Source organism: Panthera tigris, chromosome C2 (genome assembly GCF_018350195.1).
Source record: "Panthera tigris isolate Pti1 chromosome C2, P.tigris_Pti1_mat1.1, whole genome shotgun sequence".
NCBI classification, from domain to species: Eukaryota; Metazoa; Chordata; class Mammalia; order Carnivora; family Felidae; genus Panthera; species Panthera tigris.
The window spans coordinates 83,019,837-83,040,197 of NC_056668.1; the positions used below are offsets into that span (position 1 = coordinate 83,019,837).

The 20,361-nt window shown below is 40.3% G+C and overlaps 2 protein-coding genes across 2 annotated transcripts in view; one reads left to right on the top strand and one right to left on the bottom strand.

The window, feature by feature from the left end:
- The window catches only part of MCF2L2 (MCF.2 cell line derived transforming sequence-like 2), a 254,578-nt gene that overhangs the window by 19,916 nt on the left and 214,301 nt on the right, over positions 1-20,361 (top strand). The window contains exon 2 of the mRNA XM_042956659.1: positions 15,711-15,794. Within this exon, the coding sequence (XP_042812593.1) occupies positions 15,711-15,794 (84 nt within the window). The remainder of the gene's footprint in view (positions 1-15,710; positions 15,795-20,361) is intronic.
- On the bottom strand, positions 4,038-4,781 carry LOC102956617 (chromobox protein homolog 3-like; the record flags this gene model as incomplete). The annotated part of the gene is made up of 2 exons (XM_007094557.2): positions 4,038-4,366; positions 4,562-4,781. Coding segments are annotated over 2 exons (549 nt in total), but the record flags the coding sequence as incomplete, so codon positions are not given.

The following is a 20,361-nucleotide window of genomic DNA, read 5'->3' on the forward strand; positions in this document are numbered from 1 at the left end:
TCATGACATGAGCCAAATTCAAGAGTCCAGTGCTTAACTGACTAAACCACCCAGGAGCCCCAAGGAACATCTTTGTTCAGAAATCTTTGTACACATTTCACACATTCCAGATTTTTTTTAAAGCATAGAGTTCTAGCAAATTTTATTATTGGATCAATAATAGTATGAGTATGAGTATTGAGTTTTAAAATACATTTTGGTCAAATTACCTTCTGGGAAATTTATACTATTTTAGTGATGCATCAACAGAGTGTGGGGCTTCTTGATTTTACTAGATCTCTTTATCAGCATTTGGAATCATCTGCTTCCTCATATGTCAAATGGGGTAATGAGAGAACTTCTCGTATAGGATTTTGAAGTAATGCATGTTAAGTGCATGGCACAATAGCTGCAATGTAATTGTTAGCCCTTTTTGGTGATATTATTATTATTATCATTATTATTTTAAATATATTTTCAATGTTTATTTGGAGAGAGAGAGAGAGAGAGAGAGAGAGAGAGAGAGAGAGAGTGGGAGAGTGGGGGAGGGGATGAGACAGGGAGACAATCCAAAGCAGGCTCCAGGCTCTGAGCTATCAGGACAGAGCCCGATGCGGGACTTGAACCCACAAACTGTGACATCATGACCTGAGCCAAAGTCAGATACTTAACCGACTGAGTCACCCAGGCGCCCCTAGAAGAGCTAAAAAAGCACTTTTTTTCCCCTACCTATAATAGTAGTTTCTTGCTGGGGGGTTGGGGGAGGAGATGGGGAAAATATTCATCTCCCATTGCTATTACTATTGAAATAATCAGCTTTTTTCTAAGAGTTACCTAGTACCCAGTTATTTCAGAATCTGTTGTTCAAAATAAAGAAAATGTAGCCCTTTATTGGATATTTGATCTTGGTGAAATGATAAAGGTCAGTGCATGGATTATAGGATTTGTAAGATCTGTACAGCTTGTTCATATAAGAGATTCAAATGTAATAAAGAAAATTTCCAAGATTTTACAGTCTACCCTCTCTCTAGAGTTCTGTAAACTGCAAAAAATATAATTAAGGTCATTGCTGGGTGTGTGCAATTGCATTTACACCGCCATTGTGGATTTATGTGGTTAACAAAGATAGCTCTTAGGTTCGTGGGTGTTGTGATGCTAGCCAAGCATTCATGGCTATTCATAACTGAATGAATGGGTAAAAAAGTTAATGTAGTAGGAGAAAGAGCCTCCATATGGTGACTCAGGCACTTTCTATATTGTTGGTGGGAATATAAACTGGCACAACCATTTTGGAGGGAAATTTGGCTATATACAACAAACTGTTGCTTAAAAATTGCCTTGTTTGCTGCCCTGTAATTAGGACTTTCAGACTTGGTGTTTAATTGGAGTTAATATATTCACAATACCTAATGGTGGAGAAAAAAAAAAAAAGAGCTTTCATAAGTTTTAGCATCTCAAATTATATTACATTTCTTCCTCTTAATTTTTAGGTATTTTTCTTAAAGTACTTCACATGCAGTTAACACTAATAAAGAATTGGCACAGAGGATTACTAAACAGAGCAGCCTCTAATCTTAAGGGACTTTCTGCTATAACCAATTCAGGGAAACGTTTGGCAGTTTCTTACAAATTAAATATACACCTCTCCTTTGACTGAGCAATACCACTTGTAGGTATTTAGCCAAGAGAAATGCAAATGTGTGTCTACACAATGACCTTTACATGAATGTTCCAAGCAGCCCAAATTGGGATAAAACCTGAATGTCTATAAGCAGGAAAATGGACAAACTGTGACCATCCATAAGACAGGATACAGCTCAGCAATAAAAATAAATGAACTTCTGATACACACAACATGGGTGAATCTGAAAAGCATTATCCTGAGAGAACCTAGACACAAGAGTACACACTATATGGTTACATTATATGAAGTTTTTTAAAAGGCAGGACTAGTCTCTATTGAAAAATCACTTTGATGGTTGCCTAGCAGTTAGGAACAAGGGTTGGCTGGGAAGGGACATGAAGGTACTTTCTATAGATGGAAATGTTCTATATCTTGAAAGGAGTGTGGGTTACATGGATGTATCCATTTGTCAAAACTCATTCAAATGTACACTTCAGATTTGAGTATTTCAATAATACTCAATTTTACCTTCTCCCTAAAAAATAAATATTTATTATTTACTTATTTGGTTTAAATTTTACTTTTTAAATGTTTATTTATTTTGAGAGAGAGAGAGAGAGCAAGAGAGAGAGAGAGAGAGAGAGAGAGAAAGAATATGAGTGGGGGAGGGGCAGAGAGAGAGAGGGAGAGAGAGAATCCCAAGCAGGCTCCATGCTCAGTATAGAGCCCTCCTCGGGGCCCGGTCCCACAATCGTGAGATCGTGACCTGAGTGAAAATCAAGAGTTGGATGCTCAAACTACTAAGCCACCAAGGTGCTCCTATTTATTTTTTATGAAAAGTGTTTCCAGTTTCTCCTTGGCTAGTTGCAAGTGTTACTCAAATTTTATCTTGAGATATACAAATAAAAATTAGAAGTTTATATATAAATTTACTTATCACTTTTTGGATATTTCATATTGTGCCCTTTCCTTAAATCTTGGAGCATAACATTACTAAACAAAAACATTAAGCATGAAGAACCAAGATAAATACATTATGAAAAATCAGGCTCTTTCTGAGTGTACCACACTTGGCATAGCACAGTTCTGAAAGGTGAGCTTGCTTTTCTCCAAGTGGTAGTAAGGGTGGGAGGCCTTAGATCATGACAGACAAAAAACATCCTTCATTTTAGAATCATGATATTGTACTTGCACCTGATCTTTAGAAGTGGTTCAGGACATACTCTACATTCCTTCAGGACTTGAACACTGATCATTTCCTGTACCAACCCATGTTGCCTGTCTAGATAGTGACGTCTACTGGCTGTAGTTTTAAGTCTCTGTATTTTATTCCTCTGCAGTTTAGACAGGTTGGAAAAGAGGGAGGGGAGGATTGTGGCCTGGAATAATACACCAGTGGCCTGATGTATGTCTCATATTGTGATTCCTCTAAAAAAGAAAAAAAAGATTCTGATTCTCATTGACTCTAGGATTTCCCTCTCTACCCCACCTCCTCATCCTCCAGTTTCCCTTTGTCTCCAAATGAGTAAATCCAGTAACTATTGGGCCTGTAATCCTGTGAGCACTCACCAATCCAAAGGATAAACTCTTAGCAATGAAATGACCTTGAATGAACTTCAGTGAGATTAGCTCAGAGAAGGGATTAAACACATTTATGTGAGTACAGTGCTGAGAGGAACCAAGAGAGAGCAAAGTGGCACGGTGTCCTGGGATCCAATGGCCTCCTGGTGCAGGAAGTGTGGGCAGCAAGACCCCAGATACTTGCCTTACACCTCTGTGCGGATCACAGAGGCAGAGATGAGGGCTTACCACCATTTCCTGGGAAGTTGCATCAGGCTAGAATATATGGCAAAACAAGGTACTGTGAGAGCAATGATGCCTTTCTTTTATTTTTGTTTTGTTATTCATCCTCATTCTCGGTGGAATAATGGTTTAACTAACAAATTTTACATTGAAAACATTTACTTGCAATACTATCTCAAGTTTGCTAAAAGGACTTTTTAAAATGCATTAATCAGCCATTAACAATATTGTAGATGGCTATTTATCAAAAAATTCATGTTGAAGAGAGATGACCAAATAGTCTGAAAAAAATCAGGTTGTAATATGCAATGTGTAAGTATGAATCTATTTTAAAAGCATATATGTCTAGGTATACATATATGAGATACTTATTTAATTTGGGGTGAAGGAGTGATAAGGAGTTTTATTTTTCTGGCTTTGGTTTAGTTGTATTTTTTATTTTATTTCAGATTATATTTATATTTATTTTATTTATTTTATATATTTATATATAAATATATATATTTTATTTCAGATTATATATACATGTATATGTGTGTGTGTGTGTGTGTGTGTGTGTGTGTGTGTGTGTGTGTATATATATATATATATATATATATATATATATATATATATAAAGCAATGAAAACAATTACCGAGCTTCATCTTCTGGATAAGAATGCCAAGTTAGTTTCTCTTCATAAAAAGCAATTACAATTTGAGGACACTTCATATTTGCCTCTTTTGCCAGCACCGAGTGGGCGTCATCTAAATCTTTCCGTTTCATGAGGAACGTTAATTCTGCACTGCTGTCTGTGGCACCAATTATTCGTTCAGGATCAAGACCTCTGGTAAAGGCTCTGGGTTTCTCAGCACCATCTCTTTTCTTCTTTGACTTGCTATCATCAGATTCACTGTCAGATAAAGATTTTCTTTTTGTGCCATCTTTTTCTTTACCAGCTTTTCGAGAATTAAGAAATGCTTCAGGGGCGCCAGGGTGGCTCAGTCGGTTGAGTGTCAGACTTTGGCTCAGGTCATGATCTCTGGGTTCGTGGGTTTGAGCCCTGCATCAGGCTCTGCGCTGATAGCTGGTAGCCTGGAGCCTGCTTCGCATTGTGTGTCTCTCTCTGCCCCTCCCCCACTCATTCTCTGTCTCTCTCAAAAATAAACAACAACAGAAAAGAAATGCTTCAAGTAACTCTGGACAATCTAAATTTTCTTCAGGTTCCCAAGTATTGTCAGTATCTGTAAATCCCTTCCACTGGAGGAAATGCCCCGCCTTCCCATTCATTACAGGTCTGTACTTTTCCACCACAGATTCTTCAGGCTCTGCCTCTTCTACTTTTTTACTCTTTCCCTTCTGTTTCATTCCCTTTTTTTGCATTGTGGTTTTACTGGAGGCCTTTTTTTTTTTTTTTTTTTTTTCCAGACTTGAAGGGCTATTATTCACCGCCTCCGAGCTGCTCCGGGTCCCGGGTCTGCGGCGTCCCCAGCCCTGACTCCTCAAGCCCCAGCCACATCCGAGGGGGAGGAGGGCCGGGCAGCCGCTGGCGGGGGAGGGGGTGGCACCGCCCGCTCCGGGCGGCTGCGAGGAGCCGTATTTTTTACTTTGAAAAATAGCAAACATATGTTGCTTTTGTAAAATGAAAATATGAATCCAGGTAATGAAACTCATGGTACTGAAGAAAAGTGTCTAAAAAAAAATATTAAATCCGAAATGCTAAGATTTCACTGAAAACATATGAACTAATAACAGACTGGTGGTTTAAGAGTAGAAAAAAGAAAAAAACACTTCCCTTCAGTGGGCTGGGTGAGAAGGAACAGCATTTCTAAGTATAAGTATGCCTTACATGTATTTGGAAGCCAGTAAGACATTCTCTAAGAGCTGAAGCAACTACTTGTTTCTAAGACTGCTTCTTTTATGGATGGGCTTTTTTTTTTTTTTTTTTTTTTATAGTTACACCCCCCTTTTTTTTTCTGGCCGTGAAAATGTTTATAATACATTCATTCCCCTTGGATCACAGGCTAGGAAAAGTGATTAAACAACTGTCTTTGTCTCCCTCATTACTCTTTACTTATATTTGGAACCTATTTCTTCAAGAGAGGGGAATTACTGAATAGAGATCATCATTGTTGCAGGATACTTTCTGAATTCATGCTTATACTATATACTATACACTTATATAGGATATAATACATATACTGTGTTATGAAAGGCAAGGGGTACTATGTATTTGCTACTTAAGAACGAACAACTTGTTAATCAGATTTTGCTTTCCATTCTTAAAACACATAGGTACTTGCCTGTGCATGCACACAAGTCCCACAGGGCTTGAATTCAAGTGTAAATTATTGCCCTGAGTTTTTATTAAGGTTGAGTCATAAGGGCTTTACGGTTTTGTTAGCAGTGAGGAGAAGAAGTGACTTGAAAGAAGATTATGAAGAATTTCTGGATTCTAAACTCACAGCATTACATACGCATTGTTGCTTTTCTTTTTGTATCCCCACTGTAAAAGGTTGTGAAATACTTGCCTGTATGCTTTAGCTGTCAATTATTTTATTCTGTCTGTGATTCAAGATAGCAATGAAAATTTGAGTATCTTAATGTAAGTTTTGGGAGTGTCTAACTGGCCTTTCTGACCATTACTGCAGTCTTACATCAATTCATTGGCTGTATTTATTCCATGAATTATCTGTTTTTAGTTTGCGCTTGTTTCATGTGGCTGCTATAACAAGTAAGCACAGATTTAATGCCTAAAACAGCAGAAATTTATTATCTCATAGTTCTAGAGACCAGAAGTCCAAAATTAAGGTGTAGCTTTCTAGGGGCTATAGGGAAATTTTATTTTCTTGTCTCTTTCAGGCTCTGGTGGCTCCAAGCCTGTCTTGGCTTGTGACTGCTGGATTCCAATCTCATTTTTCATCTTTACCTGGTCTTCTCCTCTGTTTCCCTCTCTTTTTTTTTTTTTTTTTAATTTTTTTTTTCAACGTTTTTTATTTATTTTTGGGACAGAGAGAGACAGAGCATGAACGGGGGAGGGGCAGAGAGAGAGGGAGACACAGAATCGGAAACAGGCTCCAGGCTCCGAGCCATCAGCCCAGAGCCCGACGTGGGGCTCGAACTCACGGACCACGAGATCGTGACCTGGCTGAAGTCGGACGCTTAACCGACTGCGCCACCCAGGCGCCCCTGTTTCCCTCTCTTATAAGAATGTATATGATTGCATTCTGGGCCCACCCGGATAATTGAAAATGTGCTCTTCCTCAAGAGCCTTAAGTTAATCACATCTGCAAAGACCCGTTTTCCACATAAGGTAACGTTCACAGGTACTGGGATTAGGACATGGCCATATCTCTTGGGAGGGGGACACCAGCCAGCCCACTGTTGCTCTTTATGTTCTAGGAAGATAAGCCTTTTATTACCACATGTGCTGTGAATTTTCCAATTTGTTGCTATTTTTTTGAGTTTGTTCAAGGTGTGTTTGCCCTGCCAAAGTAGTTTTTAAATTAACTTTATCAGTCTTTTCTTATTGGTATTTCTGTCATACTTTGGTAAGCTGTTCTAATTCCATTATTGTAAAAATACCCTCCTATATTTTCTTCTAGTATTTTTATGGTTTAATTATTTAATTTGGGTGGGCTTCATATTGGAGTTTATAGTTTCATTATTTAATGTGACTGGAGTTTATTCTTTTGGCAAGAAGTGAAATATGGATACACTTAAACATTTTGACAATAAGAAAATAACCTTACATAGCACTTACCATATACCAGGAATTTTTTAAAGCTCTCTAGCTATATTAACTACGTTCTTACAACAGTTATATCAGGTGGATGTATTATAATTTTCCCCATTTTCAGACCAAGAAATTAAGACACAGGGAAGTCCAGCAACTTGCTTAAGATTAATCGACTGTAGGGGCGCCTGGGTGGCTCAGTCGGTTAAGCGGCTGACTTCGGCTCAGGTCATGATCTCGCGGTCTGTGAGTTCAAGCCCCGCGTCGGGCTCTGTGCTGACAGCTCAGAGCCTGGAGCCTGTTTCAGATTCTGTGTCTCCCTCTCTCTGACCCTCCCCCGTTCATGCTCTGTCTCTCTATGTCTCAAAAATAAATAAACGTTAAAAAAATAAATAAAAAAAAGATTAATCGACTGTAAATGGCAGAGCCAAGATTTGAACTTAGGCATTGTAGTACCAGAGGTGATGCTCTTAGTCACTAAACTTGATGTCTTTTGGTGGCTAGTAGATTGACCTGACACTACATGTTCAATAATCTCTCCCTGTCCTCATGTGAAATGCCACTTTTATCATATTCTACATATTTATTTATATTTTGACCTAATTCTAATCTCTGTTTTGCTCCTGAGTCCTTCTGAACTCAAAACAAATTCTATCAGACTTATTTCATAGTGAAAGAGGAAGGTCAACAAGGGGAGTTCATGAGCAGAAATTCAAAGCAAACCACCAATGCATGGCAATAACATGGGTGTTTGTGAGAAACCTATTGTGGCATCCTTGGGATCATATAGCTCAGAGGACCGAATGATAAATTTAATTAGCATCTATTGAATCTCTTATACACAAACTGTTTTCACATGTGATTTTAATTAGTTAAGTTAGAAAATGTATGTGAAACATGTAGCAAAGTGCCCAGTAGTTAAGTGTTCAATAAATGGTAGTATTAATCCTCACAACAGCCCTCCAATTTTTATTCATTCCCATTTTACAGAGGGAGACCCTGAAGATGGAGGGACTGGGTAGTGTCAGAGCTGGGATGCAAGTCCAGTTCTTTTAATTCTGCTTCCACACCTGAATGAATGAATGAATGAATGAATGAATGAATCGAGAGAGGAAGGAAGGAAATTTTGCCAGAGGTTCCAGAAGTTTTTCTTAAACAAAAATTAAATTGTTTATCCATCATATTGCTAAAATTTCTCAAATCCTACCATTTTTATTTCTTTGTATTAAGATATTTTTTTTTGTCTAGGAGCTTTAGAAGGAAAGTGGAGAAACGTTTGGAAGAATGCTATGTTAAATGATTATTACTCATATCAGGTCTTCTCACCTCCTATTGTACTATATTGTATTGTTTTGCCCAAGACACTGCTTCCAGACAGTAAACTTCCCTGAATCCAGGGATAGGAGCGGGTCAAGAACAAGAGGGTATAGGCATGAAGGGGCCCATCCTGGGCAGTGGGGCAGGGCTTGAGGTGTGCTGGAAGGAGAACTAAGCAGGTTCTCAAACCAGGGTTGGCTTCTTTCCCAGGGTACAGACCTCACAGTCAGCACAGAAGGGAAAATTTACACCATCTGGGCCTCAGTTTCAAGAACACTTTCAACACATAGCGATGATTATTTTTATTGAATGATAAGAGAAGCAGACAGCGAACAACCCAAATAAATCCTTTTTTTTTTTCTCCTGACCTGCATTTTCAAAAGCATAGGAAAGGACCAAGCAAGCATAGTCTAAGGCCTTGGAATCAGTGTTGTGCTTGCTTCTCTGTTGAATCAGCAGCATCAGGAGAGCTTGTTAGAAATGCTTGGCTCTAGGCCTACTAAATCAGAATCTGCGTTTTAAAGCCCATGTGATTTATATATTGATTATAATTTGAGAAGCACGGCTGGGGGTGGGGTATTGATTAAAATGCAGGTGGGGGTACTTGAAACCCAGTGGTGAAACAGGAGAGCCTTATGGGAAAAGGAGGGATTAAGTATTTTCACAGATTTTCTGAATTTCCTCCAGGGCCTTGATTGCTTTTTATTCAGAATACCCCAGGCAGCAGAGCCTGGTTCACCTCTCCTCTAGTTATGAAGGGCTACGGGGAAATGACATCTCCAGCTCTTGTTGCTAAGGAAACTCGTCACATAGAAACTTCCATCTCTGCAGTGCTTGTCTCCTACAAGGGTACGATGTGAAATGTCAGCAGAAATTAAGGAGCTTTAAAAAAATGTATCAATTTTGTGAGGGAAAGAAAAAGGAGAAAAGGGATTTGGATAAATATTAAAAAACAGAAATGCTATGCTTAGTAATATCTTACCAGTTTTCAAAGTAGTTTTAAACAGGCATTGCCGACAGAGACTGGGACAAGAGTACAAAAGGAGGCCCACATGCCACAGTTAAATAAAACATGTTTTATTTTCCCACCTACCTTATAAACATACTCTCATAAGAACAAAATTAAAATGTGTAGAAAGCTGTGGTTTTTATATGAGTAAAATACAGAAAATAGCAAAGATGAAAAAAATTGAATTATTGTGTTTCTGAGTGTTGTGTTGATGGCCCTATGAAATTTGGATGGGTAATGAAGGTATCTGTAATCTGTAAATCACTAATTAATCCATAAAATATATATTTTTCTTGCCTTTATGTTAGGAAAAGCACTGTTGTTATAATTGAGATTTTCACATAATTTGAGCTCTGTTGACAGCAGTGATCTAAAATGTGATCTAAGTAGGGGGCGCCTGGGTGGGTCAGTCAGCTGAGCGTCCGACTTTGGCTCAGGTCATGATCTCACACTTGAGTTTGAGCCCCACTTTGGGCTCTGCGCTGGTAGCTCAGAGCCTGGAGCCTGCTTCAGATTCTGTGTCTCCCTCTCTTTCTGCCCCTCCCCCCCCACTCTCTCTCAAAATAAGTTAAAAAAAAAAAAAGTGATCTAGGGGCGTCTGGGTGGCTTAGTTAAGCATCTGACCTCAGCTCAGGTCATGATCTCACAGTTTGTAGGTTTGAGCCCCATGTAGGGCTCTGTGCGCTGATAGCTCAGAGCCTGGAGCCTGCTTCAGATTCTGTGTCTCCCTCTCTCTCTGCTCCTCCCCCACTTATGCTCTGTCTCTCAAAAATAAATAAAAACGTCAAAAAAAATTAAAAAAGAAGGGAGAAAGAAGGTTGATGATTGGTAGGACTGGGCAGATATTTCATTATATAAGAATCTACAACATTCACACCATGTGAGAGGGAGGATTTGACATGTTCATTAATTTGTCTTTTCTCTTACCTAAGCACTTCCGCTGCTCCAGTCCTCCCAGCGCTCTGAAGCAGTGTCTGTCCCTGATACGAGCAGTGGCACAACCCACAAACCGTCATAGCATTGGATGCAGACGTCCTTTCTTTTAAGGATATAGATCAAGAGATGTGGAGAAGTATTTCCCTGGGTCTCCAGTAGTGTTAAAAGAGTAGATGTGTGGGGCTGCCCTGCCAGCCCCGAGCACTGGATCACGAGTGATAGAGCCACCCATGTGGTCTTTAACACATGTATTTATGAGAGGGAGGGCTGTGGAATGTGGAGCTCCCAACAGTGTGGGGTCTGGGGCAGGGGTCACAAGGAAGCTTTTGGGGTGATGGAAATGTTCCATATCTTGATCTGTTTGATGGTTACGTGAGTGTATATATTTATCAGAATACATGAAACTGTACACTGAGGATCTGTGCGTTGTGCTGCATGTAAATTGTACTTCAATAAAGTCCTATTAGCATAAAAAATAAAGGCTACCAGAACATATTTTTCTGTATGTAAGCTAAGTGGGTAAGAACAATATGATTCCGTTACTCTAACACAACTATTTCAAGTATTCTTTTCTCATATGCTCACACACATGTGCACAAATACACCACATACTTTCTTCTTCTTTTTTTAACTTGTCTGCAGTCTCACCTCACATATAGTTTTTATGTCCTTGATATTATATTTTAAATCTTTTTCTGTGGAGATGGTCTTCATAATTATATAATGAATGCTTTCATCTCTTTACTCTTATAAATAGTATTTCCAGTCTACCTTTTTTATGTATAACATTTTCATTTTACTATTTTCTTGGCCTAAATTTCCAGATATTAGATGAATGAATAAAAGATTTTGAAGATTTTAATGACTGTGTATTGAAACTCTGTATTGCAATGGTTAAGATGTTGGGCTTTGGAGTTCAGAATGAGATGGGTTCAAATTCTGGCTCTGCTTGACCTTGGATGAGCTTGGATGACCTTGATTGACCTTGGATGAGCAAATCTAGTTCAATATCACCCTTAGCATTGTTTTGAGGATTAAATGAGATGCTGCGTATAAAGGGTTTGGTATGTAACTACACAATAATCACTGGATAAAATATTGTGAAACCACTTTCTAAAAGGGATCTACCAGCTTCACACTCCAAGGTCATGTACGTGTATTAGTTTTCCAACAAAACCCCAGGACTGGGTGTTAGAGTCTCAGTTATTTTATGGATGAATGAGGTATTCCATTATTGTTTTAATTGCATTATTTGACTGGTAGGAAATTGGACATTTTTCAGTGTTCTTGCTATTAAAATTCTAGATTTCTCCTTTAAAAAAATCTTCCATCTGCTTTTCACATGCCTTTTATTCATTGCTAATTTATGGACAAGACTTCAATACTAACTCTTATGATTTGGGCTAACCATTGCTCTCATACAGGGCCCAGTAAAAGAAGGAAAATGGGTTTGTGTTATTTCTGACCTGGCCAATAAGAGAAGTGAAATGTGTGACCCCGTGGGATGGCCCTTCCTACCAGCCTGGCAACTGATTTCTTAGAGCTGTTGGTCTACAAGTGTTTTCCTGGCAGTCAAGTCTGGTCTAGTTGTGGGGGTGAGAGGGCGGGGTGGGTGGGAGGAGGTTCATTTTAGTGAAAAGGTGCATTCCTTTACTGTCATTATCCGACCGATTAAATGAGTTAATCTGTGAAGTGCATTGTCAGGGCCAGCTCACAGCTGGTGTTCATTAGTGTTACTAGCAGAGAAGTGTGTGCTGCACAGAGACTGAGACTGGGGATCCTGGACCCATTCCTAGTCCACCTAAGTGGCAGACTCTTCCATTTTTTTCTGTTCACCAGATTCTCTTGGCAAAGTAGAAATGTGGCAAGGTCCGTCAAAATTGGGGCTGCCTTCCCTTTTGGTCCAGACCACACTTTGTTCCCCTAACTTACTTATTTAGCAATTTGGTTCTTTTTCTCTTCAGACCATACTTTTAAATCCCAGTGTGACTGAACTTTCAGAACAGCCGGAGTGGGAGGCTGAGGGTTTTACTCCCTTTATTCCTGATCAGTTGCAAACTCAGACTGCATAAAGCCGTTATCAGCAGTTCCCTGCCCTCTGCCGTGAGGATGGGTGCAATCAGTAGGAACGGTCCTGCCCCAGAGCCTGCATTGCTCTCTCAGACTGGGCAGTGGACAACACAGGGGTGTTGCTTACTGCCTTCCTAAGCTGAGTTTCCATGGGATGTACTAGGCTGTTATTCCACCACCTAGGAGGCTGTTTGTGCAACTTTGATGCCTTCTGCATCTCTGGAACTGTGGGTCCTGGGTAGCATACAATCTCACGCCTGTATACTTATCAGGGATAGAAAAGGGACAAGTTTTTCCCTGATCTATTTGTAACTTTGTGCAGGATAGAAATTGTGTTGATGTTGAATGATCACCTCCCCTTGCCTTATGAGGGTTGAAAGAGATAAGCTTCTGCCTAATCCATGTACATCAAAAATAGCAAGCAGCAAACAGGAAGCCTCCACGCAGGACCAAGGGGCCAGGCAAAGTGCATCAGGGACCACCACTTCGGTGGGTTATCACTACTCAGGCTCAACTATTTCTAGAGAAGGAAAAGCCATTTCACAACAGAGGACACTGAGACTCAGAGTGTTCTTGCTCTGGCAGCCTAGCTAGAAGTTGGCAGAAACGGCCCTTCCCATGTGGGGGAAGGGCTGTCTGGGTTCTTTCCCACTGCAGAGGAAGGTGTTCCTTTAGACTAAAGAGCTTCCCAACCCCATCTATGGAGCAGTGGAGAGCAAGGCCCTCCAGCAGCAGGCCTGGTTTTTTATGTCTCTTTTGGGGCTGAACCAACCTTGCCCCTATTCCAACAGGCCCATAGATGTCAGGCATCACTAAAAGCTGGGTGTGTCTGAGGTCATCTCCAAGCTCTGGGTCAGCCCTGAGTCTGAGAAACTCACATGATCTGTTGCAGCCAGCCAGATGGGGTCATGAACCTCCTTTGCTGGGAAATCTTCAAGGATAACCCTATCTCTCCCTGGCTGGGGGCCAAGCTCTTTCAGCAAAGGCAAACCAGCTCATTTCTATGCTTGAAAAACAAATTCTAAATTTTAGTCCTGTTCATTTGGTAACCTCAGGTGGGAATGGTCTCTGTTGAAAGGCTACGCAGACCTCTACAGATTCCCACGAGAGACATTAGTTATCCTGTCAGCGGTGGTCAAAGACAGTGCTCTGGAAGACCAAGGGTCTGGGAATCCTATCACAGAAGGCTGAGATTTGCCCTCTTAGAGTCAGGTGATCCCAGGCTGACCCCACCTCCATGCTTAAATTAGATGACCACAGGCAGGGTCAGAATCTCTCTGGGTCTCCATTTCTTCACTTAAAAAATGAGATGGGTTGGGGGATGGTTGGCTTAACTCACTTCTGTTGTCCATTTTCAGCTCTTACCTCCTTAAAATGTCAAAAGCACACCTCAAATATTGAGGTACAATAACGATATATTTTATAATCTTGGTTTTTCTTTGGGGTCATTATCTCTTAAATATGCTCCCTCAGGCATGAAAAAATAATAACCCAGCTCTATTTTTGAATATGCCACTTTCCCAGACCACTGGGAGATTATATTCTGAAAAACTCTTCCATTATGTAACTCCTATTTCTGCTTAAATTTTCTATGTTGGTGTCCATTTGTAACTTACATTTTGTTATGAACAATTTGAAACATGTGCACAAGAATTATACAATGAACTCTCATGGACCCATCAACCAACTTCAACAATTATCCACATTTGTCAGTCTGGTTTCATCTCCCCCTCCTCTTGCCCCATACATTTTTGGTAGGGGGTAGTGCCTGAGCATTTTTAATCAGATCTTAGGCTTATGTTATTGTTAAATACTTTAGTTCATGTATAAAACAGAGAAGGCCCTCCCTTTTTGCCAAGTAGAACTACAGTACCATTATTGCGTCCACCAAAAGTAACAGTGAAACAGGAAATTAGTGAATTTTTAGTGAAATCAGGGTGGAAAGACGAAGGAGGGATAAAGGAGCTCTGGCCTGGGTTTACCTGCTTTCCTCCAGAGAGAGTGATAGAATTCATTGAAAAGGGTCTTGGCATTTAAGTTGGCACTTGCCCCCAGCCTAACAAGACTTTCAGAAAGCATATATGGGAAAGGCCTTTCCAGATCAAGGGATATAACTAGCATTTGCTGAGCATCTACTATGTACATCCCATAAGTGTCATCTCCTTGAACCTTCACACAAAAGCCGAGAAGTGGAAACCAAGGCTCTGGGAGGAGCTTCCCTAATATAACCTTCTGATTGGTCAACATTGAAATATCAAAACGTTACCCCAACTCCAGGCTGAATCAATGGGAGATTCCTATTTAGCATCAATGTACAAGACTGTTTGACTCATGCCTTAATCTAACTTGATGTTTAAATGCTGTAGAAACAATAACCAGTTCATTTTTTGAGATTCCCTGGGAAACAGTTAAATGAGGATAATAATATCTTAGGCAGTGAGAGTTGAAAATGCCTTTCTCTTTTCAGCCCAGGTGAAGGATTTCCGTTCAGTCTTCTCCCTTCTCTAATCTCTTTTTCCTGAATGGATAGAATACAAATCATAGGGCCTATAGATCACTCTTAGGGTTAGAGGACATTTGTAGGTTTGTGTTTGAACGATTTGAATTTTTGCCTTGAAAATATGTACCTCTTTATTCAGTACGGAGCATCTTTAATTAGCAAAATGGGGAAGTGCTTCCTTAAACATGCTTGGCAGTGGGAAGAGTCCCCTTGAAGTATTCTGGAAGGGGAAAAAATAAAAAGGCATGGAGGTAACTAAGGAGGGAGGCAAAAAGGAAGGAATTAGGGAGGGAAGGAAACAAAAGCAAAGAACCTTCATAAATCTCAGATTGATTTTATGACCCAGCTTGAGATGAACTCTGATGGTTTATGTTGTTTGTATTTAAAATGTCCTCAGACCTAAAGGAGTAGGCAGATACCTGAGTACCTGCCTTGATAATGAGACCATCCTAGCAGGTATATTGTGAAGCTACCTAAGCTTAAACTTCAGGGCCCCTTCCTTGCACTGGTCCCTCCTAAAACCTTGGGAGAGGCTCTAGAAGTGTGCTTCTGTGCTCATGGGTATAAGCTTCAAACCACACAAAACCCAGATCCATTTCTGCATCTCAGGAATCAAGTGTGCAAGAGAATAGTGTGCGTATAACCATATTTTGATAAGTCCCAGATTTCCTGAGTAGTGAAGCTTCCATTTCTTCCTTTTAAAATTCTCTTTGTAATTTACAAGGATTTAACCTAATTTATATTTCATTTGTGCAGATGAAATCATGCAACAGGAAATCAGGCCTTTGGTGGCAGTGGATATAATTGAACAACTTCACAGACAGTTTGCCATTCTCTCAGGTAAGGGGCAAATTAATTTGTATTTTAGATTTTGTTGTGGGGGCAGGGGTCTTGTCGGGAGGGCCCAGTACACGCAAATCTTAATGAACCTTAATGAACAGTACACCCAAGTCTTAAGCCTCTCTCAGACCTAGAATGAACTGAGAAATGTCCATCTGGAGGAGGGTAGATCTCAGAGATATCATTCCTGTTGCTGTTGGGTGTCATTTAATCTTTCCTAAGGGAGTACATTTCTTTGAGGTTGTAAAGAACAGAGCCAAAAAGATTTTGAGGAAGGAAAAAGAAATGGCTATTGTTATCAGCTGCCATCATGACATTTTCCCAACATTCTTCTTGGATATTTTTCCAAGATCCAACCTTTAGAGAGTTTGGTTTTGAGGGTTCATGAGCACTGGTGAGGTTATTTGTTCTTTGAGAGATTTGTCTTTTATTCTTAGCTCTTATGGACCTAATTTTAATGCATTGATTTCCATTGAACATTTGGGAGTAAAGAGAGGCTAATGTTCAGAAGAGGCTAGAAATTTTCTGAGCCTAGGCACAACCCTGAGAAGCTGTCATTACCAGAACACTCTTCTTTCTTATTCACTTAGCTAATGGTGACATGACTTTCATTACTGAAACTGGAGGTACATACCAAACCCTGAATTATATTTAGACCTGTCTTGGAAGCATGGCATGAAATTAGTTGTCCTTAGCACATGTCACAGAGGAATAGATGGCAAGTCACTTTCCTCATCTTTACATCTGTTCTGAAAAAAAGCAACAAAGCCACCTTAGTTCCATTTCGGAGAGTACGTAGTTGGTATGAATTTAACTCTACAACATGGGATGTAAAAAAAAAAAGTTGCATTTCTTTCCTTTCTCTAAATCATATTTAATCTGCTCCAAAATCTTTATCCTACCGAGTTTGAGGGAAATGCAGTCTCTGTTATTGGGATACCTCTCCCATCCATGAGTCACATCCTGGGTGGGGACATCTTACACAATCCAGACATTCTGGGGAATTCTCTGGTCTTTCCTCCACATTGATCACTGCTCATATAGTTACTGAAAGCTCCATAAGCAGAGTCCTCATTTTTTTTATTTCTACCTGTATCACTTAGAACAGAGACTGTGATATAATAAGTGCTCAGTTCAGAATTATCCGAGTCCTCCTGGTGTGTCCTGTGAGTCCTGCTCCTCCATTGCTGCCGTAGGCAGCCCAGTGTTGGCCCTGGCGGGAGTGCCTAACCAGCCTCCTGAAGGTGCAGCCTCCTAGCTTCTCACAGTGAGCCTAGCACTCTGAAAAACAAAAGGCAGGGTGGGGACTGCCCTCTGGGTTTTTGGCAACTGCTGCTGTGGTCTTATGGCACAGAAGGCTGCAACGCTAATGGGCATCCAGGTCTGGAATGGATGAAGGCGTGAGGTGAAGTGGATTTCTGTAGCCTTATGCCAAAACCCTAATGCCCCAGCTGACCAATTAACGTGTGCATTTAGTGCTCCAAAGTCACCTCCTTTGAGTGTTACTGAAGCGCTTCTCTCTATTCTTATTTCTTAGGACGACATAGGAAAACATAAATGGGTACCAGACAGCCCTAGATACGGATTTAGGTTCTGCTTTGACCAGCTGCATCTCTTTGGCAACTTAATTCCTAAGCCTTACTTTCCTCACTTGTATAACGAATGGGTGGGATCATCATAACTTGGAGGATTAAAGACGTAGTGTATGAAAAAGGCTTATTAGCATTGCAACTGCCAACTGTATGAGTATTTTTCCTGGTATATTTTAATCCCAAAGAAATGTTTATTTTAGGATTATATTACAAAGAATAGTTTTCAGTATGATATAGTTTGTATAAGGAACCAAAGCTATGCTCACAGTTGAAGTGGTGTATGATGCCACAACGAAGTCAGTAATAGAGATAATTGTCACTCTTTTTAAAAAAATTTTTTTTAAATGTTTATTTATTTTTGAGAGAGAGACAGAGCATGAGCGGAGAAGGGGCAGAGAGAGGAGACACAGAATCTGAAGCAGGTTCCAGGCTCTAAGCTGCCAGCACAGAGCCCGACATGGGGCTCAAACTCATGAACCGCGAGATCATGACCTGAATCGAAGTCGGATGCTTAACCGACTGAGCCACCCAGGCACCCCTAATTGTCACTCTTTAATGTAGAACATTGAACTATAAACACGCACATTGGACCAAGAGGACACCTCTGCTTTAGGAAAGTCACTTTGTGGCAACGACAATCTTTCATTTTCTAGCTTCTTTTGTCATGTTGTTGCCTCAAGTTTCCCCATCCTATGAGAGAGAAGCATGGATTAGCTGTGGTAGGATTTGCAGTATTGCAAGTCTGGAAGGATATCAGTAGCCAAGAATATCAAGTTCTCTGAGTCAGCACTTTCTTGGAATTACTAGGCCTGCTTTTCATCGTTACCTGCCAGTGGCAGCCAATGTCAGCAATGAGGCCCTTGTGGGTACCTGGTGTAGCTGTAAAACAGAAATCTCTGCACTCAGGTCTTTTCTCAGCCCTGTGGTGACCGAGCTGTGGCCTCTGTTCAGGGTCACAGCAGTTCTCCTGATTCAGGCAAGCAGGGTGAGGATGTCCCAGCTGCAGACTTTGTGCAGATTCCACTGAGCTCTGGAAAGAGCTGGGGCCCCATCAAGCAGGAATGCTGGAAAGGACAGGATGGAGCTTTTTCTTCAGTGAGGCCCCAGTTGCCTGGCCTGCCGTGCTCTGTGAGTGTGCTCCCATGGCTGGTGGGAGAGCAGGGACTCACTGCACCATGGATGACCCAGATTTGTGGCCAGATGGTTTGAAGCCTTTGGACGGTGTGGTCTGTGAACAGGGGCCACCAGCAGGAATTGGATAGTGACCAGGGCTGGGCCTCTGCTGGCTCTTGACTTGAAAGACAACTGGCATGTTCCCAGTGAACTTGGGATATTTCTAAATTTAGGGCTTAGCTAGGAAACAAGAGAATATAAGCAGGTTAATGTGGTGGAAACACTCTAGGCTTTGGACTCAGATAATTCTGTGTTCATATTCCAACACAATTAGATTGTTGCTGTGAACCTCAGGCTTCTCATTGGTAAAGTGGGTTCTTTTAAGGAAAGTGTGTCATGTGGTATCTGGCTATAAGAGAACCTAGCCTATAGGACTTGTTTGTTTGTTTTCTAAGCCACATAACAGAGGCCCAAAAGTAGAAATTCCTGGCATTGGGCCAGTGGCTCAATGACATTAAGGGTGCATCTTTGTGGTTCTCTTGATGTTTCTCTTGTTTTTAGTCTTAATATCAAAATGGCTGCTGTAGCTCCACACATCAAGTCTGTGTCCAAAGCAGGAAGAAGGAAAAGGAGCAATGCTGGCTTCTTCTGTCCCTTTTGCCAGGAGAACAAAAACTTTCCCAGAAGCTCTTGGTAGACTTCTGATTATGTCTCATCCTGGAATTGTGTCATGTAGCCATTTCTACCAGCAAGGAAGTCAGAAAAGGCAAACATTAGCTTTTAAATGGCTACAGTGGAAGGTGGTTGGGGAGAGGGGGTTGGTTATAAATTGGTCATTCATCAATCTCTACTGTAATACTTGGGATTAAAAGGAATCTAATTAAAAGAAATTACCGTTTTCTTTTTATTTTAATGGTTATGTCCCCCCTTGGAATCATTGTCTGAAGTTTCCTCTCTCACATACCATATTTTAGAAATAATCAATAATGAAGGCATAAAATACTCTTAGGCTTATGGAGTCCACCAGTGGAGCCTAGGGTTGGTAGAGGTGGAGTTCCCAGGGGCAAGTGGGAAATTCTCACTGAAACAATGGAGAATGTCACATTAAGAAACTGATCAGAGTCAAACTTATATCTAAATCAGAGATAGAGTTAGTAACTTGGCATCAAGGAAATGAGAACCAGTGCAAGAAGGTGCAGGGGGAAGTATTTTTTAATAGAAATATAATGTGACTCACATATGTGTTTTTAAAATTTCTAGTAGCCATATGAAAAAAGCAAAAAGGAAATTAATTCTAATAGTATTTTTATTTAACCCAATATATCTAAAATATTATTCCAACATGTCATCAATATTCAAAATTATTGTTGAGATGCTTTACATTTTTTTGTAGTAAGTCTTGGAAATCTAGTTTGTATTTCAACGCTTACAGTTCATCTCAATTTGGGCTGGTCATATTTCAAGTGCTCAACGACAACATATGTCTAGTGGCTATTGTATTGAGCAGTGTAGAGTACAGAAATGGTTCTCAATCATGTTGGTCCAAATCCTTCTTTTTATAACAAATGATTTGTATTGCCCCCACTATCCTGAGTTGAAATTTGTGGATACCATGACCTGTGTTAGTTAGGGTGGACTGAACAGCTATACTAAATAGACTCCAAGGTGCATAGTAGTTCAAACAAACACAATAGAAATTTAGTTATTTCTCTTGGAGCAGTTCAACATGTATGTTCATGGTCAGCAGATGATTTCTCTCCATCTTCATCATGAAGATGCCTTTCACTTTGTGGCTTATATTACTATTATCCATTTTATGGTTGTCTTATGATTTGTATCCAGAAAGCAGACAGGGAAAAGAG